At 43.5% G+C, this 26,342-nt stretch overlaps 1 protein-coding gene across 1 annotated transcript in view; it reads left to right on the forward strand.

Annotated features, from left to right (window-relative positions):
- Nucleotides 1-26,080, forward strand: part of lhfpl3 (LHFPL tetraspan subfamily member 3) — a 309,308-nt gene extending 283,228 nt beyond the window's left edge. Inside the window, exons 3-4 of the mRNA XM_072562708.1 lie at nucleotides 17,483-17,510; nucleotides 23,699-26,080. Coding sequence (XP_072418809.1) covers nucleotides 17,483-17,499 — 17 coding nt within the window. The 3' untranslated portion in view covers nucleotides 17,500-17,510; nucleotides 23,699-26,080. The remainder of the gene's footprint in view (nucleotides 1-17,482; nucleotides 17,511-23,698) is intronic.
- Nucleotides 26,081-26,342: the final 262 nt, after the last annotated feature.

The raw sequence follows: 26,342 nt of genomic DNA on the forward strand, positions 1-26,342 counted from the left end.
TAGTGCTACCACTAGCTGTTTTTTTCATGAACTAAGCCTTCTTTTCTCCCATATTTATACTGGAGTATGAGCTTTTCACTCTGGATAATTTGAGTTTTGTAGCCATCTGCTGGTATGCAAGTGTTTGATCGAATAGGAAATTGTGGCACCCATGAATTTTGAGCACTGAAAATATGTCAGAGCAGTAGCAATTCAAAAATAATTCTTGCTTGTAGCAAAACAGTTAAAAGATGTTATATACACTTGTCTCACATGCATTTTGTAGTTGCTTAGGCTTCTGTATTGGATTTGTGCTCTGGCAGTTTAGACTTGTACTGCTGTACAGGACTAGCACTTCCAGACAAATTAATCGTCTTCAGTATTTAGTGTCTGTTTTCTTTTGAATAACAACCCTTAAACATTTTGTATACTTTTCTTAGAGTAAATATGTGGAGAAATTACCTACATTCATTTAATGATTTTGCTTCTGTTTAATCCTCATATGATTCACAATATACAGATCAAGATTGCAGGGATTTTTATCAGTTCAATGTATTTGAGGATTATAAAAAAATTCTTTCTCTTTCTCATATCTCAACAGATCACGAGAAAATATTAGGATGTTCTACTCCTAGGTCCCTGTCAGTCTCGAGGTGATGCAGTGCAGTCTTCAAGGAGTAACCTTTTCTTTGATTTTTCACATTTTACCTGTAGGGAAACATCTGATCTTCTAAATGAAGACTCATTTGTGTGACATGGGTTACACTGGACATTTGGTGTAGGAAGGGGTAAAAACAATGACTGCAGATGCTGGAAACCAGATTCTGGATTAGTGGTGCTGGAAGAGCACAGCAGTTCAGGCAGCATCCAAGATTTCGAAGCTACTTGGATGCTGCCTGAACTGCTGTGTTCTTCCAGCACCACTAATCCAGAACTTGGTGTAGGAAGTCAGATCACTACATGACACAATGGGCTAAAATGACAAATAGTGCTAGCCTCCTTTCTTGATGTTTTAATATATTAAATTTAATTTTAGAACAACTCAGGCAGGAGGTTTGCAAAAATGTTTCCTTGATTATTTCAACAGATAACCAAGATTATCAAAATGATACATTTAATTCAAAGCAGGAGAGAGAGACTAAATGAATGCAAGAGTTACAGAACTCTGGTTACAAAAAAGAAAATCACCAATGGCGGTACAATTGAATTCAGCAATGTTCAATATGCCAGAGATATTATCAAGATTCCTGAGGGTCTGCAGGATTTCAGGAGGTTGCAAAGATTGCACAGCAAGGTTTGTGAGACCACAAGGTGATTCAGAATGGTGATGAATATTTTGAATTCAGTGTTGTAAAACTAGGAGCCATTATAATCTAGAAAACACAGGAATGATGGGTGAACAGGACACAGCATGCGTTAGAATATGAGCAACAGAGTGTTGGATAAGTTGAAGTTTATGATGGATGATGGGAAGCAGGCCAGGACAGCAATGGAATAGCTAAGCACAGAGGGAACAAAGGTATAGAAGAGATTTCAGCAGCACAGAGTTATACAGCACAGAAACAGACCCTTTGGTCCAACTTATCCAGGCTGACGAGGTTTCCCAAACTAAACTAGTCCCATTTTCCTGTACATTGCCCATATCTCAAACCTTTTCTATTCCCATAATTATCCAAATGTCTTTTAAATGTTGTAACTGTACTTGCCTCTACCACTTCCTCTGGCAGTTCATTCCATAGACACACCACCCTCTATGTGGAAAAGTCACCCCTCAGTTCCCTTTTAAAACTTTTCCCTTTCACCTTAAACCTAGTTTTTAAACTCCCTACATTAAGGAAAAGTTCTTTGCTATTCATCTTATCATGATTTTTTAAAAACATCTATAAGGTCACCCCTCAACTTCCTATGCTCCAAGGAAAAAAAAAACCCAACCTATCCAGCCTTTCCTTATAACTCAAATTCTTCAGTTGGTTTAACATCCTTGTGAATCTTTTCTGCACCCTTTTCTATTTAATAATCTCCTTCCTATTGTCGTCAGTACTGGACCCAATGCTCAAAGTTGTCTGAAGCAGAGCAGATTTTGTGAAAATGTATTCCTCAGAGGTAGGAGCCAAGTAGCATAGTGTAAGGAGCAGTTCCTTTTTTTTCCCCTCACTTTTCCACAACCATGTTGTGTGCGTGCAGTGTGAGACACAATGAGAGACACAACGTGTACGAATCTTTATTCGACTTCCACCAGCAGGAAGATATGAAAACACCCGAGTGGCCAGTGACAAGCAGTGCCCTTCACATCAAAGGGCAATGCTGTGTGATCAAACAGTGAAGGGGAGGGCAGGGATTATATCAAAATAGAGTTGGAGGGGGGAAATAATGCACTCCACTCCCTGCGGCACCCACCTCTCCCTGAACAACTCCAGGGTGTCGGTGGACACCGCATGCTCCTTCTCCAAGGACACCTGGCCTCTAAAGTAACCACAGAAGAAGGGCAGGTAGTCAGCCCTAACGACCCCAATGACCCCCTCCACTGCTCGCTGCCTGGACCTGTTGATGGCCAGTTTGGCCAGGCCCAGGAGCAGACCCACGAGGAGGTCTTCAGACCTGCCCTCCCTCCTCCATACCGGGTGCCCAAAGATCAGGAGCGTGGGACTGAAGTGCAGCCAAAAGCAGAGGAGGAGGTTTTTAAGAAAATCAAAAAAGGGAGTGCAAACGCCCACACCCAATATATACGTGGTCCACGGACTCCACAGAACAAGCAGTTGGGCTGGGAGTCCGTGAACCACCGCAATCTGCGGTTGCAGGGGACTGCTGCGTGCAGCACCCTCCACCCCAGATCCCCGAGAGAAAGGGGAAGGACTCCCGCATAGAGAGCCCTCCACTGGGGATCCCCACCGCCCGGTGGCAAATGGGCACAGCGTGTCCAGACGGTGGATGAGGGAGAAGAGGTGGACAGTGTGCAGCAGCATTCTATATAGGGCCCTCCTTTTTACCCCCTGGAAGGGAACAAAATTAAAATTCCGGAGGTGGCTCAGGTTGTGGGGCACAGACTTCCGCGGGAAGTACGGGACCTTGGGGCCAATGTGAAATTCCGTCCGGGCCAGGGTGAGCGCGGACGGGATCCCACCGCACACCTGAGCATCCTCCAGCTGGTGCACTACGTCGGGTCCAAGCACCGCCGTTTTAAGGGGTCGGATGGCGGTGGCCACGTACCGGACATCTACCGCTGCCCTGCTCGCTATGTCCTGCGGCAGCGTCCAGCCCAGGCCCCCGGCACCCAGCACGTCCCCGACCCTGGTCACCCTCGCCGCCACGGCCCTCCCCTCCGACAACCACTCGAACCCGCGAGTATGGAGGTGCGGATTCCTGAGCAACGGCTCCCTGACAACAGCCGCTACTCCAGCCGGAGGGTAGGCGCGACGCGATTCGACCATGTTCCAGACAGTGATCAGGTCCTGGTAAAAGACAGGCAGCGTCTTGAGGGCGACCTCCAAACAGTCACGGTTGACGAACAAGAGCTGTGTGTCGTAGTTGAGGTTACGCACCTGGTGGAAGAAATACGTCGCCAGGGCACACCACCTAGGAGGAGGCTCGACGTAAAGGTATCGCCGCAAGGTCTGAAGGTGGAACATCGCGACCTGGGTGCAGACGCACACCAGCAACTGACCGCCCTCCTCAATAGGGAGACTCCGAACCTGCGTGGTGACCCAGTGCATCTTTTTGTCCCAGAAGAAGTCGACCAACGTTCTCTGGATGTCAGCGACAAAGCCAGGAGGAGGGACCAAAGTGACCAGCCGGTACCACAACATGGCGGCCACCAGCTGGTTTATGACCAGCACTCGACTCCTGTAAGATAGCACTCGGAGCAGTCCTGTCCAGCGGCCTAGGCGAGCAGAGACTTTGGCCTCAAGCTCCTGCCAGTTGGCCGGCCAGGATTCCTCAGCCGGGCTGAGGTAGACCCCCAGGTAGAGGAGATGGGTGGTACTCCAGCTGAACCCCCCTAACTCCTCCGGCAGAGAGTCCACCCGCCACGGACCGACCAGCAGTCCAGAACATTTGGCCTAGTTGATCCTGGCGGATGACGCCGCAGAGTACACGGCCTGGCACTCGTGCATCCTCTCCAGGTCAGCCGGGTCGGTGAAAGTGAGGAGCACGTTGTCGGCGTAGGCCGAGAGGACCACCCCCATACCCGCGCCGCACAGAACCAGCCCCGACAACCTCCTCCGCAAGAGGCGCAGGAAAGGCTCCACGCACAGGGAATACAGCTGGCCGGACAGGGGGCAGCCTTGACGCACTCCTCTCCCGAAGCGAAGGGGTGCCGTCAGGGACCTGTTAACTTTAACCAGACACTCTGCGGCGGCGTACAAAAGTCGGATCCGGGCGACGAACCACGTCCCGAACCAGAATGCCCGCAGAGTCCCGAGCAGGTACTAGTGATCGACCCTGTCGAACGCCTTCTCCTGGTCGAGAGACAGGAAGGCGCTCGGCAGACCAGCCAGTCGACAGAAATGGATCAGGTCCCGGACCAGGTGGACATTGTTGTGTATCCTCCGGCCCGGGACCGTGTAGGACTGGTCCGGGTGAATCATATGGGCCAGCACGGAAGCCAGGCGAGAAAACAACACCCTGGCGAAGACTTTGTAGTCCATGCTGAGGAGGGAGACCAGACGCCAGTTCTTTAGGGAACAAAGGTCCACCTTCTTTGGCAGCAGGACGATGACCGCCCTGCACCAAGAAAGGGGCAGCTGTCCGGCATTTAGACACTCCCCCAGGACCTGTGCGTAGTCACTCCCCAGGACGTCCCAGAACGCCCTGAAGAACTCCACAGTCAGCCCGTCCAGCCCCGGGGTTTTGCCCCTCGAGAGCCGGTCGAGGGCGCTGGTCAGCTCCTCTAAAGTGACGAGAGCGTCGAGCCTTCCGGCGTCCTCCGGGCTGAGCTCCGGCAGGTCGTCCCACAGAACTCTGCGAGCATCCTCGCTGGACGGATCCGGAGAGAACAGAGCTGTGTAATAGTTTTGAATGTGGGCCCTGATGCCCTCCGGATCCGAGACGAGGGACCCGTCGTCAGCCAGCAGCACAAGGAGCTGCTGACGGGTGCCACGCCTTTTTTCCAGCGAGTAGAAGAAGGGGGAGCCGAGGTCCAGGTCCTGGAGGAGCTGGATCCGCGACCTCATGTACGCGCCCCAAGCCCCGACGAGCTGCAGGTCCCGGAGCGCGGCCTTCTCCTCTTCGTACGTCCCGCGCAGGGCTGGGTCCACGTCGGGCTGACCGAGGCGTGACTCCAGGTCGAGCATCTCCCTCTCCAACTCCCCGATCCTGGATTTCCACCTCTTGGTCGACCCCCTCGCGTACTCCTGACAGAAGACACAGACGTGAGCCTTGCCCACGTCCCACCATAGCCTCAGGGAGGGGAAGCTTCCCCGCTTCCTCTCCAGCCGGTCCAGAAACGACGAAACGAGTCCTGGAACCGCTCGTCCTCCAGCAGCAGGTTGTTAAAGTGCCAGTACGCGGAGCCAAGCCTGGCGCCGAACGGAAGGAGTTCCGCCCACACCAGGTGATGGTCCGTGCACAACACCTGCCACGTAGAGGCCTTCAGAAAACAGGAGGCGTACGCCCACGAAACGTACAGGAGGTCGATTCTGGACACTCCGACCCAAGGCCTCACGAAGGTGAAGGTGATGGAGATTCCGCCAGACGTCCACCAGATCAAAGGACTTGACCAAGTCCCCCAACCTCTTCCCCGACACCCAGCCAGTGCGGGCACCGCTGTGGTCCCTGCCCTCGAGGACGCAGTTAAAATCTCCCCCGAGGACGACGCACTGGTTCTCGTCGATGGAAGCGAGATGAGCGGACACTTCTTCAAAGAAGCTCGCTTGCCTCGACCCGGCCAGGGGAGCGTAGATGTTCACCAAGTGAAGCACCGCGCCCCCCAGCCGAACCGTCAGGTGAAGCAAACAGCCTGGCAAGGCTCCCTGACCCCCAAGATCTCCGGCTGAAAATGCGGGGCCAACAGGATAGCCACCCCGCCAGATCTGCAGGTGAGGTGACTTGTGTAGACCCCCCTCCCTCCCCTCCAACCACTCCAGGAGCCAGGTGGCTTCGTCTCCTGGGGTAGTGTGGGTTTCTTGCAGGAAGCACACCGCATACCTCCCGTCCCGAAGGACCGAGAGGGTCTGGAATCTACGCTGTGACTCCCTGCTGCCGTTGATGTTGAGGCTGGCTATAGTCGTCTCCATGTCGGAAGCGTTATGCAACCACCACCAGTACAGTTAAAAACCTATATACACATTTACAGGGAGGATGAGGGAGGGGCACAGAAGTCCCTTGCCCTCACCAGGAGTGCCCCCAGGAAGTTCCTGACTTGCTTTCGCTCATTGACATCAAGCCCAGGCGCCTGGCGAGCAGCATGCGCCAACCAGTAAATTCTTTCAAAGGAGTTCCAGCGATCGAGCACCAGTTGGGCTCTATCTCAGCGACTCAGAGTTTCCTCAACAAATTCCCGGAGTTCCTCAAGGGGGATGAGGGGGAGATTGGCGGGGGGCACCTGGGACTCGAAAATGTCACTGCAGACAGAGTCCACATCGTCCCCGGTGTCCGCCAACAATCCCAAACCCTCCTCCGGGAGGTCACCCTCAGTCACCGACCCCTCCCCCACCAAGAGGATGGGGGCTGGTCCGGCACCGCCAACTAGCCTCAAACCCCCAGCAACCCCACCCCCAGGGTCACCGGCAGTACCTTCCTCGGCACACCCCATCCCGGAACACCCCGAGTTCAGGTCATCAGGCGGCGGAGGCTCAGGGCTCCGCTCCTCTCCTGACACCGGGACGCCTGGCTCCTCAGGGAAAAGGTCATCCCCCTGGGCCAAGGCCCCCAGAAAAAAACAGTCTGGGAGGGAGGAGCGAGGATAACACCTTCCTCCCCTCCACCACTCGGCGACCCAGTAAAGGGTCCTCTGTCATCGCCTGCACCATGGCCTTCATGGTTGTTAAAGTCCTCCCCAGGGGCCCAAGGAGTCAAGGCAGCAGGAAGCCCTGTTGTAGCCCCTTGAGGTTTTGGCAGTGCAGGACAGTTAAGAGGCACCATTGGCTCATCCCCTGGAGAGGGGCAGCACCACCAGCACACTGCTGGAGTATTGCGCCCCTCCAAGGGCCAGCCCTGCTTCCCTGAAGAGACGGGGGGTATTTATGGGCCTTCCCCTCCCCGCCTGCCTTGGTGGTCATGGGGCCCGAGGTTCCCCCCCTCCCCCCCAGCCTTTCCCGGAATACGATTGGCTGGGGGAAAACAGGGGGCGTGGCCAGGGTGGGGAGGGTCAGCCATGTCACTTCCTGCCCTGCCCCTGGTTTATCAGGTGATGGCGAGTGGGGGCAGTAGGCCGCACCCTCTTGGAGGAGGAGGGTGAAGGAGCTCCCGGTGACTTCCTCCTGGGCCAGGCAAATGAACACCTAGCGTCAGAAGGAATATACGTGTCGGAGGGTGGGGTCCTTAGGACAGAGCAGGAGCAATTGGATACCTGACCGGATCTCCCCCAAGGTGTTGAGGTGGGGAAGAAGGAGCTCACTGGCAATGAAAGGCGGGACGTTGGAGATCACGACCCTCTGGGCCGTAACCTCCAAAGGGTCGATGGGCAAATGTGTTCTGCCCACAGTGAGCCCCCTCTCCATAGCCAGGTGGACCGCCTGCTCGGTCTTCAGGAAAAAGACGGCCTTCCCGTACATCCAGGCCGCAGCGACGATGACCAGTGGGCTGACCGCACTAGCCATGGCCTTGCTGCAGGCCTCGATGGACATGTTGGGGTGGGGATAGGCCTTTACCCCCAGACGTTTTGTCAGGTGCCTGAAGGGGGTTTGGGTTGCGGCTGGGATTGGGACAGCTGAGCCTAAAACAGTGGCTACCCCGGCGTAGGTGCGGCTGGGCCCCGCGACCTTCGGGCTCGCCATACTCTGCTGCTGGATGTTGAGTTGGGCCTGTGGCAGTAGCAGTGGTAGAGATTGTGGGGACAGTCCCAGGCAGTGACGGTGGAGACTGGCCTCGGGCAACAACAGCGGTGGAGGCAGGCCTCCGGTGAGTCCCAGGTAGGCCCTTGGTTGCAATGGTGGGGGGCAGACCTGTTGGGGAGGGTCCCCAAGGCAAGTCCCAGGCAGACCCAAAATTGTGTCCCAGGCAGCAGCAGCAGTAGTGGTGGTGGAGGTTGTGGGGAGGGGCCCAAGGTGAGTCCCAGGCAGCGGTGGTGGAGACAGGCCTCAGGCAACAGCAGCAGTGGAGGCAGGCCTCTGGCAAGTCCTGGGCAGGCCCTTGTTCACAGCGGTGGGGGGCAGACCTGTTGGGGAGGGTCCCCAAGGCAAGTCCCAGGCAGCCCCAAAATTGAGTCCAAGGCAGCAGCAGTGGAGGTGGGCCTCTAATAACAGCAGCAGTGGTGGAGGTCCTGGGAGGGGCCCCAAGGCAAGTCCCAGGCCGCAGTAGTGAGGCAGGCCCCAAGCAGCAACAGGGACAGTCCCCTTCAAGGAGGAGAGTCCTTGCCTGTGTGTGTACACACACACACTGATAGGCAAACACCCGAGTGGCCAGTGACAAGCACTGCCCTTCACATCAAAGGGCAATGTTGTATGATCAAAACAGTGAAGGGGAGGGTAGGGACTAAATCAAAATAGAGTTGGAGGGGGAAATAATTCACTCTACTCCCTGCGGCGCCCACCTCTCCCTGAACAACTCCAGGGTGTTGGTGGACACCCAGGCTCTAACGTAACCGTGGAAGAGGGGCAGGCAGTCGGCCCTAACGACCCCCTCCACAGCTCGCTGCCTGGACCTGTTGATGGCCAGTTTGGCCAGGCCCAGGAGCTGACCCACGAGGAATTCTTTCTCCTCCATACCGGGTGCCCGAAGATCAGGAGCAGCAGTTCCTTTTTATTTTTTGTTTTTTAAAATTTTTTTTCTTCTTTCTTTTTATTTCCTTAACCCCCACACTACCGCCTAACTGCGGTAGTGCTTAAATCTCCTGTTTATTTTTTTTTATTTTTCCCCAACACCCATGGTGTGTGTGTGTGCAGGTGTGAGCAGTTCCTTTTTACTTTGAAATTACACAGTTGTTTAATTAAACAGAGCATCAAAGCTTAATTGTATTTTGCGAGTAGGTATTTATACCTGAAATTTCCAGTTTGAGCTGTTGGTATTTCAACTCACAAAACAAATGAAGCTTTAATGACTATGTTCAATCCAGTAGGTCATTGTGCAGTTTCCGTTTTCCTACTGAAGTTGTCAAAGTCTGTAATCAAGGATACCTTGATGAATCTCCATTGCGAAACAAGGCCATCAAATTTCATGACAACATGAAATATTTGAGGCTATTACTATTTGTCATGACTAGGTAACCTACATATTTTGAATTATTCATCTTAGCACCAATATTGTGCAGATTAAACTATTTGATTTGATGAGGTCTGGACTACTTGTAAAAGCATCAGAATTTTTGATTTAATGTAAAGAACTATAACTTCACACAGCATTGCCTCTGCAGTGTGTGAATATTGTTGTCATTATTTTTGACATCCTTAACTAACATTTTTTTTTAAAAACAAGGCTGCTGGGAGATAGATGTCAAACATATTGCATTCCATGGGGATTCGACTTTTGACTGTTGCTGAAAATTAAAATCTGGAAGACAGAAAATGTATTTTCTACATTCAGAACATTAATGTTTTCAAGACCTATTCATGCAAACTGTGAAATGCTTTTATCTGTACTGATTTTACATTTACTCCTTCTGAGTCAGTTCACACTTAAAGGCTTTACTGCTAATATGTGGCCTTGAAACTATTCATGCAAAATCATAGCCTAGTTTGGGACAAAAAAGACTATACATTCTATTTCATCTTGTGCTCCAAGAAAAACAATTTCCCTTTTTTTTTGGTGAAAAGCTGTTTTCAGTGGACTTCATGTTGGCAGTCTGTTATGGCCCATAATGACTTTTCTCATGCAATCATCTGCTCTCCAGCTCATTATTAATGTACTGGACCTCTCCAATGTTTGGCTCCTCTTGCAATCAGAAGGGGTGATGGAAGCACCAGCCACTGTTAGGACCTGAAGACCTCCACACTGCTGGTATCATATTTAAAGCCCAGTTCCACAACATTTTGAATACTGCAACCAGGAACTGCTACTTGACCATCATCACAGAGGATGTGGCCCAGAAGGGAGAACTTATACCTTGCATTACAGATAGGGACCCAGAGATGCAGGTTGGAGTGGTGGATAGGAGAAATGTCCTTTCTTGAGCACACTGCTAAATAGTTCTCTAACCAAACAAAATGCACAGCAATGCAGGAGCAAGGTCAATAATCTTTTGAATTCCAAAAGAGTAAGTATCACCATCCTCTCTCCAAGTCACATTCACTCCAATTATGCTACATACAAGGACTCCAGTTCTTGTTATTATCACTATCACATCTTAATCAAACAGCAGAAAAGGAGCCAAAATAGCACTGATAACATTGATGGAATTTTCCAATCTTTTATTCTGTCCACCAAATGTCCCTGACAAACCTACCTGTAGATGCACAAGATGTATTTATGTCATTGTGTGCAAAGTGAATTGACAGAAGCATGCAAGGCATAGGTGTCTGTGAACTCCAAAGTTCTAAAGGGGTGAGTGAATTGATTCAAGATATGCCATGATGAGGTAGTGAGGCCAGAGGTTTGGCTTTGCTCAGTTGCATGGAGAAAAAGTGGAAGAGGATGATGGCTATGCATTATGCAGGGAAAAAATGGCAATGGTGACTGGAGGCTTGAGAAACCAAGTGGGAAATTGTGGTACCAGATAACTGCTTTGTCCTTCATATTGGGAATTAGTACTATCTAGCTTCTCGGAAGGACACAATGCTACTCAAGGCCTGAGAAAATACTGCTTAAAGGTCCTGTCTCCCCATTACAACAGCCAGCTGTTTCTTAAATAGGTTGTCTCCTCGTCTCAACCACTGCCCCTGGCAACTATTCCAACTACTAATCACTCTCTGTGAGGAAATCTTTCTGGATGCTTGCTTCTCTCCACCACCCTGAGCCAGAGACCATTTGTCATTCAGGCTTGGTGTGTCTGAAAGTGTGTGTTTTTTTTTAATCCTGTTTGTGTATCTCTGAACAGCAAAAATGTAAAACTAAGGTTGTAACACATCATTTTAAAGCTTAGCTCATTTGACTTGTTTTCCTTGTTATATCTGTTGCTTCATATTTACAAAATGTAAATGAAAACAACTATATTCTACACAAAGGGAACTTGACAGCTTGAAAAGAGATTTCTACTTTAAAACTGCAAGATCAGATTGGACTTGCTACGACAAGAAATGGCTTTTCTAACTGTTGGTTGCCATTATGTAACCAATTTTTGTTTATCAAAAATCAGATGACTTTTGCTGTCAATTAGTGCTGATACTTTCCTGCTCAATACTTTGTTCCAGTTGGATGCCTTCTATTAATAAGAGGAAAATTATAGTGCCATTAGTTTTCTCAGTATCACATAGAACATTTCATACTCTATTTACTTGATGATATTGTGATGGCAAAGTTTCACCTAGTTTTACACAGCAGCAGCAATGCGATAAATGATCAGACACTCTGCAGGCGATTTAGATTACAGGAGAAATACAGACCCCAGCAGAACGTGGCTCATCTTTTTTACATTCACATGAGGCAGCCAAGGCCTCTGTTTAATACCACTTGGGGGTGGGAATTTTTTCAGGAGTCCTGGCCCAAGACCATTAGTAGCAAAGAAAACAGTGGTTTCTTGGAAACAATAAGATTGCTGTAGAAACTCTGCAGGTCTAACAGCATCTGTGAAGAGAGGAGGAGTATTAATGACAATAGACAATAGGTGCAGGAGTAGGCCATTCTGCCCTTCGAGCCTGCACCACCATTCAATATGATCATGGCTGATCATCCTTAATCAATATCTTGTTCCTGCCTTATCTCCATAACCCTTGATTCCACTATCCTTGAGAGCTCTCTCCAACTCTTTCTTAAATGAATCCAGAGACTGGGCCTCCACTGCCCTCTGGGGCAGAGCATTCCACACAGCCACCATTCTCTGGGTGAAGACGTTTATCCTCATCTCTGTCCTAAATGGTCTACCCAGTATTTTCAAGCTGTATCCTCTGGTTTGAAAAAGTCAATGGTTACTCTCTCCACAGATGCTGCTAGACCTGCTGAGTTTCTACTGATTTTGGTATTTTTTTTAAAATCAGGTTTCTATCAACCGCAGTATGTTGTCTTTATTGGTTATTAGAATTCAACTATGAATAAATTGACCAATAATGCAAGTGACAACTGAGACAGCCTCAGCAGCATCTTTTCAATCAAATTTGTCTTAAGTGTCACATTTGCTAGCTCAGGATAACTGGGGATGTGTGAAGCTTAGGCATGAACCATTGTCCACTATTGTCATATACACTCTGTCATTTAAATAGGATAGAATGAATGGCAAGGAAACAGTTATATTCAGTTACCCTGAAATATTATTGGGCTCATGGAATTCTTTAGAAGTTTTTTTTGTGAACTAAAATATTTTCTTTCAGGTTTGCTGTGGTTTCCAATAAAATTTCACTTATTTTCTGTTGAAAGACTTTCAGTTACAGGATATTCTGCTATAACGCATGTGTTTCCAACATGAATTGGCTATAACGTGATTGACGAATTGTGGACATTGTTTGGATAACACAAAATTTCAACTGAGTGGGTATAAGTGATCTTCTGCAGCTGTTTTCACTAGTGTGATTTTCTGTAGTGAGAGGTTGCAGAGGAACACAATTGTTGCATTATAGCAGAACAACCTATATTTTAATCAATGTAATTGGGTATGCTAGAGCACGTGTCTTCTGGCCCAGTAACAGGAACAGCACCACTGTGCCACAGGACCCCCACAATGGTTGCAGTTGCCAGGACTTGAAAGTCTTGCATGATTTCTGTGGTGACTGCCAATGCACAGCTGAATACATATTTTACCTTGTGAGCCACTTCTAAGAGTTTTAAAAATTGATCTACCTTCGATCTCTTCCCATTCCTGTTAAGTTTGTACATTGGCTCCTATTAAAGTACGTTTCCAGACTTTCTTAAATGGCTTTATGGGAATTCTTGCATTGTGATACTTAGCATAGTGAAATGTGGCAGTTTGTGCACAGCAACATCTCACAAATCATATTGTTTACTATTTGTGTTAGCAGCAAGTTTGCCTTTTTAATTAAAGCAAAAGCTATTTTCTGACCAATTAGAACAATGTCTATAATCAACCCAGACTATTTTCCAAACTAAGCTTCACTTTAAGAGCCTCACACATGCCTCTGTTTTCCAGTTCTTTTCTGAAATTTATTTTCTCACATTTACAGCTGAACTAAATACAAAAGCAGAATCAAAACACAACACCTATTCAAACAGTCTCTATCACTGGCTTTTTACCTGCACATATCCACTTCAACTCTCCCTCCCATTCCACCAAGAACAAGCAAGACCTGAGCCGCCTCCAGCACCAAGTCAGAGCCATCCAACATCTGAAGGAAGGACACCTCATCTTGCTTGGGACCCTCCAACCACGTGCCATCAGTTGATTTCACCAGTTTCATCTCTCTTCTCAAATCCAATCCTCCAACTCAGCACCACCCTCTTGAACTATCCTACCTGTCCATCTTCCTTTCCACCTACCTGCTCTGACTGATTATCACCACCCCCCTCCTGCATCTTCCTATCACCTTCCCAGCTGCCTTCCCCCAGCCTCACATTCCTGAAGGGCTTATGGCTGTAATGTCAATTCTCCTGCTCCTCAGATGCTGCCTGACCTGCTGTGCTTTGCCAATGCCACACTTTGCGACTCTGATCTAGAGCAGCTGCAGTCCTCACTTTCTTCCTTATATTCAATAAGTGTGTAAAGTCACGACTTTTAAGACTTATTTGAAGCAGATTTTACAATGGAAGACAATGCCACCTCATGGCAATTACCTAAAACTGCATCACAATTGAAATCAAGTTTCACTTCGAACAAGAATTTATTTATTTAGCAGCTTTCAGGACTATCACCAACTTCAGTTGATCTTTCACAGGCACAGCAACTGTAACAGCATCACCAGTCTTCCTAAATGTGTCAGAAATTAGCATGCTCAAAGTAGTTCTTTCAGACTCTGTTGGGCTGAAGATTTGTCAGATGACTCTGCATTAGCAATCAGACTATTGTCTGTATCGCTCCATAAACACTCATTTCCAATATGTTTAATTCTATTGATGACTGCTTCAACTATGTAGAAACTAGTGACATTTGTTTCAATACATTTTTTCATTTGGATGATATGCAGCTACGGATAGGTTGCCAGGGCACAAACTATTTAGTTTTCCAAGGGATCCTTATAATAGTTAGCTTTTGATCTTGGGGTCTAACTTTCAGTCTTCTGAGGTTAACTTTTAATTATGTAACAATTTAACAGGAAATATTGTGCCAATAATCATGAACTACTGTTCCAGAAGTCATCACAAATGTCTTAAAATCCCCAAAACCCAATTTGCCTGTTACCAAGGAATAAAGCAAACGACACAAGGTTCCTTCAGGAACAGTAAAAATAGCTTTATTTGCACATTTAACTTTAAAAACATTAAATAATTTCTAATGTATACAACTCAAAATAGATACCTTCAAAATCCCAAACATATGCATTCAACCACGATTAAGACAAAGCCAAATAGATTAACACATGCACTATGGAACCAGTGATCTGCTCATAGCTTTTTGATAGTGGTAGAGATGTTTCTATATTGTTCTTTCACTTGCTGCCACCAAATAATATGCTTGCTTTCACCTTGTTGCTAAAGATATTTAAAGTCTGCTGACATAAGGGAATATTAACAAATTTAATAAGCAAATCCAAGAGCAACTATCTTAGCATAGTTTGATCTTACTTTGTGGCTGCAACAGAAAGCAAGATCATGTGGCATTGTAGCACTTCCTAAGATGCACAGACACACTATAGGAGTGTGAAAGCAATCATATATACTGCCTCATTAACATATCAGACTTGAATGCCTTGTGCTACACAGTAACAATATGCCTCCTGTACTAATCTAGTGGGAGAACTCAATTTTTAAGGCTCTCTCTGAGACCATTATCCATTAGGGGCAACAAGGCAGGAGGAGAAGTTAAGCATTTGCAGTTGTAAATTGCTTGAGCAGTTTTTACTTTAGCAAGATTGTACTTGTGGGATGCCAGAGGTCTAGACAAAATTTGAGTGAAATCTCTGGAGGCAGCAGAAACCATCTCATTAGCACCAGCACTATTCCTTATTGCAGTCTCCACGAAATTAAAGGGAACTTTGGTCTTGTTGATTTACATCTCAAGGCAGTAGATTTCTCACGATACTCCAACCAACTGCTATGCATGTGCTCCTCGCTACCTGATGGGCTGCAAACATTGTATCTGTAAATGAAATTTTAATCATGCATAATGGAAAATTGCTCATGAAACAAAATTCAGAAATTGCTCGAGAATATTACCTTCAATCTAATGAATGCCCCAAGGTACTTATCACATTTGTATCAGGAGCTTTGACCATTTTTCCAATTAAAATATGTTTTTAAGTGAAAGGTTGCCTAAAGGTGTCATAAGTCAAGACTGCAGTGAGTTGTGTAGGGATACAAAACACACAACTTATTTGACATTACCTGTTCTGTTGAGCTCTGCAGGGATTGTCAAGTTAGGCAAATTGAATCTTCCTCATTTTGGGGGAGTAGGATGGTAATGCCCAATTATAATCTAAAGGTTGCTGCTTTTCAAATCAAATTTCTTATTTCTTGTTCAAATAACAAAAGGAAAGTCTACATTATAGGCAAAACAACCATATAGATTCATTGAGATGTACAGCACAGAAACAGACCCTTGGGTCCAACTTGTCCATGCTGACCTGATATCCCAACCTAATCTAGTCCTACTTGCCAGCAACTGGCCCATATCCCTCCAAACCCTTCCTCTATTCATATACCCATCCAGATGCCTTTTAAATGTCGCAATTGTACTAGCTTCCACCACTTCCCCAGGCAGCTCATTCCATACATTTGTGAAAAGGTTGCCCCTTAGGTCCCTTTTATATCTTCCCCCTCTCACCCTGAACCTATGCCCTCTAGTTCTAGACTCCCCCTGCCCAGGGAAAAGACTTTGTCTATTTATCCTAACCATGCCCCTCATAATTTTATAAACCTCTCTAAGGTCACCCCTCAGCCTCTGACGCTCCAGGGAAAACAGTCCTAGCCTATTCAACTTCTCCCTATAGCTCAAATCCTCCAACCCTGACAACATCCTTGTAAATCTTTTCTGAACCCTTTCAAGTTTCACAACATCCTTCTGATAGGAACAAGACCAGAACTGCACGCAATTCTGTATAATTAGAATACAAAGTGTTTCAAAAGATTAACATAAATAGGTTCTCTCTGGCTATTTTACAAGATACTCGCGAGATTATGCTGTCCAAGTGAAATAGGTCTACTGGTCATAATGAAAACAATAGCAGTTTGTATTCTTTGATTTATGTAATTCAATAACTTTCCTCTTAGTGTTTGAACTCTTTGGGGAATAAAACATCTCAGTTTAAACTAAAGCTTGCTTCAGTATTTATAAATTCACTCCCTGAAGGGTACTGAATTAATACACTTGAAAGACCAGTTTGGATCCAGATCAGAATTTTCACTGTTACTAATACCCAGTAAATATAGTAATCAGATTAAAAATTAAATCCGTGGAAGTGAGGGGTCATTTAGGGGAGCAGCTGATGCCACAGAACTTGGGCACTAACTTATCGCAGACCACAAATGTATTTATTAAAAGGCTAACATTTCTACTAGGAATGACTGAGGTTATTAGGAGTGACTTAGGGTAAAATCATACGGCAATCTTCAAAATTACGTATACATAGTTAAATGTGAAAATTAGTACATTATCCTATTTTGTTCTCTGGCTCCTCTATTATCTTTGCTATAGCAGTATCTTACTGAGAGACTCAGCACTGAAATACACAGAAGGATATAATGTTGTAGAATCTTTCCACTAATTATGCCAGAAAAAGGTAGGATGGGTGCATTCAAATATAAGCTATTTTCTGACAATGTAAGAACATATACACTCTGGACATATAACTTACAAATGCAAAGTCTCATTCTTTCATATCTTAATCATGGTTAGAGACTTTAAACAAACTCAGACATAAATATTGTTTAACTATTCAATGCATCTCTTTCTTTCCCTTAAATTTTGACATTTTATATTGTAATAAAAATTGTAACATACACATCCTAGTTTAGGTTTGGTGTACCATAGATTATTCAGATTGTTTCAAGATATACACAGTTGCTTTCCCTAAATACAGGTCCTAAATTCCAGAGGAAATTGCTGCGATACTTTGGATATTATCATGCTGAAGACCACAAGTTTGTGGGCAATTGTAAGCACCGTTGACATTTTGGTTTGAAAATAATTTACCTTTTATATCTTTTTGTTTTACAGATGATGGAAATGCTTAATGTAAAATGAGGTATGTATTTTGATTCTGCAGGTTGAGGAATTTTGAGTAATCCTATGCATATTATCCTTACTCACTGTTTTTGTTACCAGATGACAGCACAAAACAGAATCTGTTTTGATTAATATACAAGACATCACTTACCAGTGTAGAGATGTCATTTCAACCAATTTTGGTACAGCATTATGAAAATCAGCAATTTGCTGGATAATGTTTTGTTTTGCCAGTGAAACTGCTAATGATAAACAATTGGCACCATGCAAGCAGAGCATTAACATTCTTAATTCCAGTAACAAGAAATAAGTTTATACTCCAGTTTAAATTTACTGAAGGGGCATGTACAAATGTTAGTGACATTTTTGTTGCTGAGATCAGTACGAGATTATTTTGGCGACATGGGAAATTCACTTAAGTATAATGACAGTAATTGCAAAGAAACAAAAATCGGCTGGGTGCTGTGCCAAAGTTTTGAAGATCTGGTTTTAGCATGCAATTTTTGATATCAATTATTAATTTTCCTGATTTAAAAACTTTCCTGGAGGCACAAAAATAGATACTGCACCTACAGTGTAGTATTTAAGGTCTGGTGGAAGTATCAACTCCTTTAATATAGTAATCCAAATTCAGCAAACATACTCAATACAGGTGGTGATAAATATCCTGAATTTAATATTACAGTTAGAGTTTAAAGCACCACGTTCTACCATATAAGCTCCAACTCCATACTTTGTTATATGGCTCAACATCCCCAAAATGTGTTCAGGAAATGGAGAACCAGAAGAAACTAGCTTATTAATATTGAACTCATCTGTGTATTACAGTCAGTGACTATAAATGGATCCTATGTACGCATCTGACAGTAGTCATGAAAACAACATGTAGACTTAGTTATGCTTTAAAAATTAATCTTTCTTTCTCTGGAGGACATCTACTGGCATTTCCTTCACAAATAATTAGCTTTTACAGAAAGAACAGTGCATTCTGTTTTGCAGTGAATAGTAGTGGCTGTCAGCAACGAACTATATTTGAAGTCAACCAGCTCATTTTGCTCCAAGACAACAGTGTAAGCAATTAGTACAGACATTACTCTATTAAAGTGTGGTAATTAGTCATTACTTATGAATTGGAAATTATTCAAACTAAGACCCAGAATTAGATAATTCACTAGCGGACATAATGTTTGCAATTATCTAAAGTGATCTAGGTGCCGCAGCCATTTTCTCCCTGAAAGGGTAGTTAAAGCAGGAACTTTAAAATTTAAAAAAGATTTAGATAAACACTTTAAACAGCACCACATAACGAATAACTACAAAACTCAGTATTGGGGGGTAACATTGGCATGGATAGATTACCTGGCTAACAGAAAGCAGCGAGTAATAAAATAGGTCTTTTCATGCTGGCAAGATATCATGAACAATATTCCAGAGGGGTCAGCACTGAGCTTCAATATTTTTTTACAACCTATGTAAATGACTTTGAAGATGGGACCAAACATATAGGAACTAAATTTGCGGAAGGCACAAAGACAGGTAGGGAAACAAGTTGTGATGAGGACATCTGAAACACACAAAAGGGGATAGTTTGCGAGTGGGCAAAGAACAGGCAAAAGGAGCATAATGTGGAACAATGTGAAATTGTCCATTTTGGCAGAAAGAATTTTTTAAAATCCCATTACCAAAATGGTAAGAGGTTACAAAGCTTTAAGCTTCAGAGATTGGAGTGTCCTCTTGCGTAAGTCACAGGTTTATATGTAGGTGCTGAAAGTCATCAGGAAAGCATGTTATGTTTTATTGAGGAATTAAATATGGGAATAGGTTGTGCTTCAGTTATACAGGGCAGCCTGTGGTGTACTGTGCACAATACTGCTTACTATCCTTACCATGTTAACATGCTGGAGTGAGCAGAGTTCCTTATGAAGAAAAGCAAGACTTACAAGGCCTGTATCTTCTGCAGTTCAGAAGAGTCAGAAGTGACTGAATGGCACAGTGGTTAGCACTGCTGCCTCACAGCGCCAGAGACCCGGGTTCAATTCCCGCCTCAGGCGACTAACTGTGTGGAGTTTGCACATTCTCCCCGTGTCTGCGTGGGTTTCCTCCGGGTGCTCCGGTTTCCTCCCACAGTCCAAAGATGTGCAGGTCAGGTGAATTGGCCATGCTAAATTGCCCGTAGTGTTAGGTAAGGGGTAGATGTAAATGTAGGGGTATGGGTGGGTTGCGCTTCGGCGGGGCGGTGTGGACTTGTTGGGCCGAAGGGCCTGTTTCCCCACTGTAAGTAATCTAATCTAATCTAATCTAATCTAAAACATCTAAGATCTTCAGGTGGACGTGTAAAGGACATTTCCTCATGCCCAGAGAATCTAAAACAAGGATTTGAAATTTAAAAATAAGGGCTGCCTATTAGCTCAGAACCATTTTCTCTCAAAAGGGTTGAGTGTTTTTGGAATTCCCTTGCTCCAAGGGCAGTGAATGCATTTATAATTTTAAATATTTTTTAAAAGGTAGATTCTTAATTACCATGGGGACAAAAGATCATCACGGGTATCTGTAGGAATAAAGTTGAAAATTAAAAATCAGATCAGCCGTGACCTTACTGAATGGTGAGGAAGGCTTGATGGGCTGATTGGTCTACTCTTATTCCTTGTTCATATAGTACAGACGAAGTGTTCGATAACCAGTGTGGACATGGTGGGCTGCAGGGGTTTTGTCCTCTACATAAAACTCTCAAACATGCAAACTCTCTCTACTCTCCCTCTCACAGTAATCACAGCCATAGTAACTGAGTCCAGAAATGACTAAGGAACCTACTCATAGTGAAACCAATGCTGGACTTAGCACTAACACCCATGTCCCATGGAAGGATAAAAGAGACACAAAGGCTTCAAGGGCTCAGGCCTGCATTCTCATTTTGACTTTAGGGAGCTAGCACCTATGTAGAAAGTGTCTCCTATTGCCCAGAGCCACATCTCAACCTACTTGCTGACTCAGTCTCACTCCCTCACCTGCTCAGCAAGCTCCTTAACGTTTGCAGGGTCTATTCACTCCAGACTGGTCACTGCTTCTGGTGTCTAGGCCTCAGGTTGGATGAAAGTAGGGTTACTTCCATAACTTGCTGTTCTTCCAAACAGTGGCCACTTCCACATTAGCCTATCAGAGGTGATCAAGGACTGGAAGAGCCAACTCCTCCCAACCCACCTGTTGGGCATGCCTGTTCTACTGTACTGGAACTCTAAGCAAAGAGAATGTAACATTGTCCACACTGACCATACCTCTGGCCTCAGTGAAGTTCATACCAATCCATAACTGTTCATTTAATAGAATGATGGGAATAAAAAGCATATGCTACACCGGATTCTTTAATACCAGATGGGATAGACCACCAACATTTTATCAAAGATGCACTGATGATGTCACCAAACGAGGCAACAAAACATACCAGTTCAATGGTTGAATCTATGAACTCATCCACAACCTGTGCTACAAATCTTTTCAAAAACTCTAAACCTTCTTTCATCATCTATGTATTATACCCTTTATTTCCTTATTTAGCCTGCACACATCATATTGAGGTTGTATAAGACATTGGTGAGGCACCTTCTGGAATAGTGTCCAGCTCTGGTTGCCCAGCTATAGGAAGGAGAGGGTTCAATACAGATTTAAGACGTTGCTGGGTATGGAAGGTTTGAATTATGAAGGCTTGGACTTATTTCACTAGAGTGTAGGAGTTTGAAGGGCAATCTGAAAGAAGTTTATAAAATAATGAGGTATAAATAGAGTTAACGGTAGTTTATATTTCCCAGGATGGGGGATTTCAAGACTGGGAGCAAATTTAAGGTGAGAGCAGAGAGATTTAAAAAAAAAGACAAAGGGTAAACTTACTTTTTTTTTAAAGAAAAAAAAGATGGTTCATATGTGGAATGAACTTCTTGAGAAAATGGTGGATGTGGTACAATTTTAACATTTAAAAAGATATTTGGAGAGATACATTGATAGAAAAGCTTTGGAGAGATATAGGCCAAGAGCAGGTAGGGATGACTAGTTTAGTTTGGAATTACATTCGGCATGGACTTGTTGCTGGCTGCAGGATTCTATGACTTTAATGCATCCAGCTTCTCACATGCTTCCTGACCTGTTGTGCTTTTCCAACACCACACTCTTGACTCTGATCTCCAGTCCTCACTTTCTCTTAAATGCATCCATAACAAATCAACTCAACTCCTCCAATTGGTACTAAATTTCACATGCTCATAACTCTGCTTAGAAGTTCCCACTGAATTCTTTTTTGAGGCTGGTCTCCTATTGGTAATCTTCAGTTTTGCTCACCTACTAATTAGCAGTTACGGTTATCTTCAAAACCTTAAATAATTCCAAAAGGCCTCTATTAAGTAGTCACCCCTCTATCTTTTCAGAGAAGGAAACCCAGTCCGTTCATTCTTTCCAAATGCGTATAACCTCATAATTCTGATATTAATGCCTACATGGTGTTCTAGAGCCAATTTTATAACATAGCGAGCAGAAATTTTACACAGTACAGTAGCGCCTCGACATACAAATGACCCTGTTCACAAACAAATCGGCTTACGAACAGGATTGGATGTAAAACTTTGCTTCAACATATGTACGAAATTCAAGGTACGAACAAAGGTACGAATGCAAAAAGCCTGTGTGCGACCACGTGGTTTCATTGTTCTGCGCTTGTTGAATGTAAAAGTTCTCGGGCCCCGCATGATCTCATTCAGTTAGCCTTTGGCGCATGCGCGGTGAATAGCTGTCCAAGCACTCTTACGCTATCCGAACAATGGGAAAAAATTGATGCAGTTCGCAAACCGGGCCCCGGAACGGATTAAGTTCGTAAGTCAAGGTGCTACTGTAGTTACACACTTGCAATGACATTTGATACAAGTTTAACAACTTTCAATTCTATCCATCTAGAAAGAAGCCATATGAACCTTCATCAATATTGTGAATATTCCCACTCCTGCATTCAATTTTAGCTATTTCACAATGAAACAGAATTAGAGCACAACCTAATTTTCATTGCGTCCATGCCTCACTTCTGTTGAAAGTCATTTGCCAACTATATACTCATCTATTTCATTTTATACTGATGTATAAATATCTTGAAATTTGTAGCTAAACATCAGAAAGATGAAAAGACCTCTATTAGAAACGTACTCATTTTATATCAAGTTATATTTTAAATAATATGAAAATGTTTACCATTCAAATTTGATCAAGTTGTCAAGTTATTTGACTCAAGATTTTTAAATTAGCATTCGTCCCCATCAAACATCCACTAGCTATGACAAAGTTTTTTTTTAATACAAGGCCTAAACACCTTTTTTCCAGACCCTGAGGTGTTATCATACACAATTGAACAGTTCTCTCCTTACCCCCCCCTCCCCAACGGGACTTTTAAACCTATTATCTACCATCACCAAATCATCCATGTTTCCAATTAATCATATTATGTGCAACACCCTATATGAGCAATGCAGACCAAAGAGGAGATCCAATATCTTGGTAAATAGCTGTCCTCTGGTGTCTCAAATGTTGACTCAATGATTTGACACTAAAAATACATTGCATCTTTAATGGGTTTAATCTATTACGTGCATCTAATTTGATTCAATCTGACAGTGGCAGAGATGGTGATTTAGGCTGGTACAATAATATTTAAAAGGCAGCTGGGATGGGTACATAGGATGGGTTGAGAGAGATTTGGGCCAAATGCTAGATCAGTTTAGGATGTCTGATTAGCATGGACTAGTTGGACTGAAAGGTCTGTGGTATGCTGTACATCTCTATGACTATAAATAGATGATACATTAAAGTAATAGGAAATAACAGGTTCACTTACCCTCAAATAGCAGTCAACAGAGATGAAGCTTTGTGGAATATTAGCAAATAACTTGCATGACTATTGGTGGGTTTAAAGTCTATTATTAGAATGCAATTTGGTAATTAGTTAAACCGCGAGCATATTGAATTCCTATCTCAAAATTAAAGGCTGAAAAAGCCCTCTGTTCTGTTAATTCTATACCAGGTAATTTTAAAAGTGATCTGATCATCACTAACTATAACACTAAACTTCTGTAAATTACATTAATTGACAGATGTAAATTTTAATCATATTTAATATGCTGCTGACATATGTTGATTAATCTTTGTTTTTCCTGTGCTAACCATTGGACGTACTGGAAGGTAACTGCTCATTTTATTAATACCAAATCAAAAAAGGAAGCTCTACTGGAGATTTGTCAGCTTTTCCTGTAAAAAGACAATGTATGAACACCAAACTGCCAGAAGAACAAGATATGAAGTGTGGATTTGCAAGAGTACCAATCAACCTTTGTGTGCCACAGGTGGTCACATTTGCTTTCCATCGAGCTACATGGAGTCCGATTAAGATGCATTTTGTAGAGAACCTTCCTTCCAAAGGAAAAGAGAATGCATATCCCAACTTCCTTAGATTGCTTCTCTTAGCTGAACAGTTCAGCTGTACTGTGAACATTTTGTACCATGCATACAGCAATACAGCAGCTGACAACTTGAAATCCAGAGTTGTCTCCTTTGCAGTGATAGTATTATGTATTCATACTTAATAGAAACAGGAATTATTTTGTATAGTAGTAGATTGTCATAGTATTAATTTCATGGTGTCACATATGTAAAGCTATTGACTTGTATATTAAGATGTATATATTATTCAGAGATGGTAACCGCAACTCATGGCTCATTTATCATTCTTGATATTTCTAGAAAGATTGGAAACTGACATTTGTCTATTCCTTATTCTTGAATGTTTCCTAAAAAGTACTAACTTACTTGAAAGGTCAACCTACTTTAATGTATTCAATCATAAATGTGCATTACTAGAATTGATGCCATTTGACAAATACCTTTACTTGATGTGCAAACATGCATTAAAATGGCTGCATTCACAATGTATGTCAATTTAGGTGTATTTTAATTGTGTGAAGCTATGTGAAGCTTCTGAAAGTACATCATTTGCAATGATCTTGCGTTAGAACCATCATGTCGATTAACACTGGAGTTTCCTCAATGTCAGCCTTAACACTGCTACTTGTGTGAAAACTCCAAAAACAGCACAATACAACTTCAAGATAATTGAAGGTAAAACAAGGAACTAATACCTGAGAAATAAATTACTTGTAACCAGCATTGTAAATGTATTCCCATTTCTTCCATATTCAAGCTGTCAATCTTAGCATCCAAAGTGAAATTGAGCTTTGTTCTTCCAAAATAAATTACATTAAAATATTCAATACAGAAATTGCATCAAGTGTGTAAGTTAAAAACATGGATTGATGGAGAACTCTATACACAAGATTAGAACATACAATCAAGAGAAGAAATAACACTGTTTACAGGCAGCTCAAATATTTGAATGTATAACCTTCACTTTTTTTGTTTAAAATTGAGAAGCTAACCCAGTTTACAAAACGTAGCAGTGCATTTAAAAGTATGTCCAGAGACATGGCAAGCAAATTGGGGAGAGGAGGAAAAAAGGGAATCCACATTGTAGAAACTAAATTATGTAACCACCTCAATTCACAAGAGTAGCAGAATCATGAGAAAATTTTGCCAACCTAGCCATCTGACAATGAACAAAACGCAGAAGTACTAAATGAAGTGTGAAAGAAACATAAAATGATCTATGATCATTCTTCCTTAACTATTGAGCAACGAAGGGTATTGTACCTCTGTACGAAGATACACAAGCTGCACTGAATTTTTCAAAGTTAGTTGCATACTTCAACCATGAACTTCAGATACTGAAGACTTGTACCAGTTTAAGAACTGAATTCATTAACAATTTTGCTTCGTGCTTTTTTCAACAAAAAAAAAAAAACTGCTTCAAATCTAGAGCTTTTAATTGTGCTCTATTTACTTGTATATCTTTGCCGTAGCAGAACACTATTAAAAATCCTATTGATCAGTAATACGATTACATACCAAAATACTTATACATCACTGCCACATTTGGTGTAATTCAGGTCTTTTGCCATTTATAAAAGTGAAGATCTCCCGTTTGTGTCTAATCTTGCTTAATTGACAGATGATAGGAGATATGTGGAAACATAATATCTCATTCTAAGTATCTTGTCAACATCTGGTTCCATAACACAAAAAGGGGCTGCATACATGTCAAAGCAAATGCTTAAATCAAAAATGTCTCAAGTTTTTAAAAAAAGTTTAACAAAATGCCACTGATGGGCTTTAATGACAGTTTGGTCAAAGTTCAGTTCCTTGACACTGCAGTGTTTTTAATGCGGTTGTACTTGAAGAATTGTATCTGTATTCAATCCTATATTGGTAATCTATAGGTAAAGCAAACAATTCTGCCAACATTTTTGTCTATTAATTGAGGGTTACCAAAGAGAGTAAGTGTGTTTTATTTGGAGACATTTTTGTTATGTTTCGTTACCGAATTCAAAGTATCACTTATCCCATTGCGTAATCAGATTAAGTTAACAGATTGGTTTAAAACAAAAACTGAAATTAGAAGCCTTTGAAGTTATGCATGATTTTTAAAAATCTGCTAAATTAAAATCATATCTACAGTGCAGTATACTGTTTTTTGCTTTTTTTAAAAAAAAGTGTATTCTGCTGTAAGCAATCTTATGGATTAACTCATGCCTCTCCTGATGCTCCATAATAGTTTGTCATTTTACAGTGTTTGTTTTTGAGTGGAGTGAGGGGATTGGAGGAAACGAAAGGGTAAGTGCAGATTGCATAATATTTTGTTTCTTGTTCGCCCCTGGTCTCTCAGGTTGAAAGAAATACAACCAGATTTAGGAACTAGAGGATCCCAAGTTACAAG

The sequence above is a fragment of the Chiloscyllium punctatum genome, chromosome 44, assembly GCF_047496795.1.
Source record: "Chiloscyllium punctatum isolate Juve2018m chromosome 44, sChiPun1.3, whole genome shotgun sequence".
Lineage (NCBI taxonomy): Eukaryota > Metazoa > Chordata > Chondrichthyes > Orectolobiformes > Hemiscylliidae > Chiloscyllium > Chiloscyllium punctatum.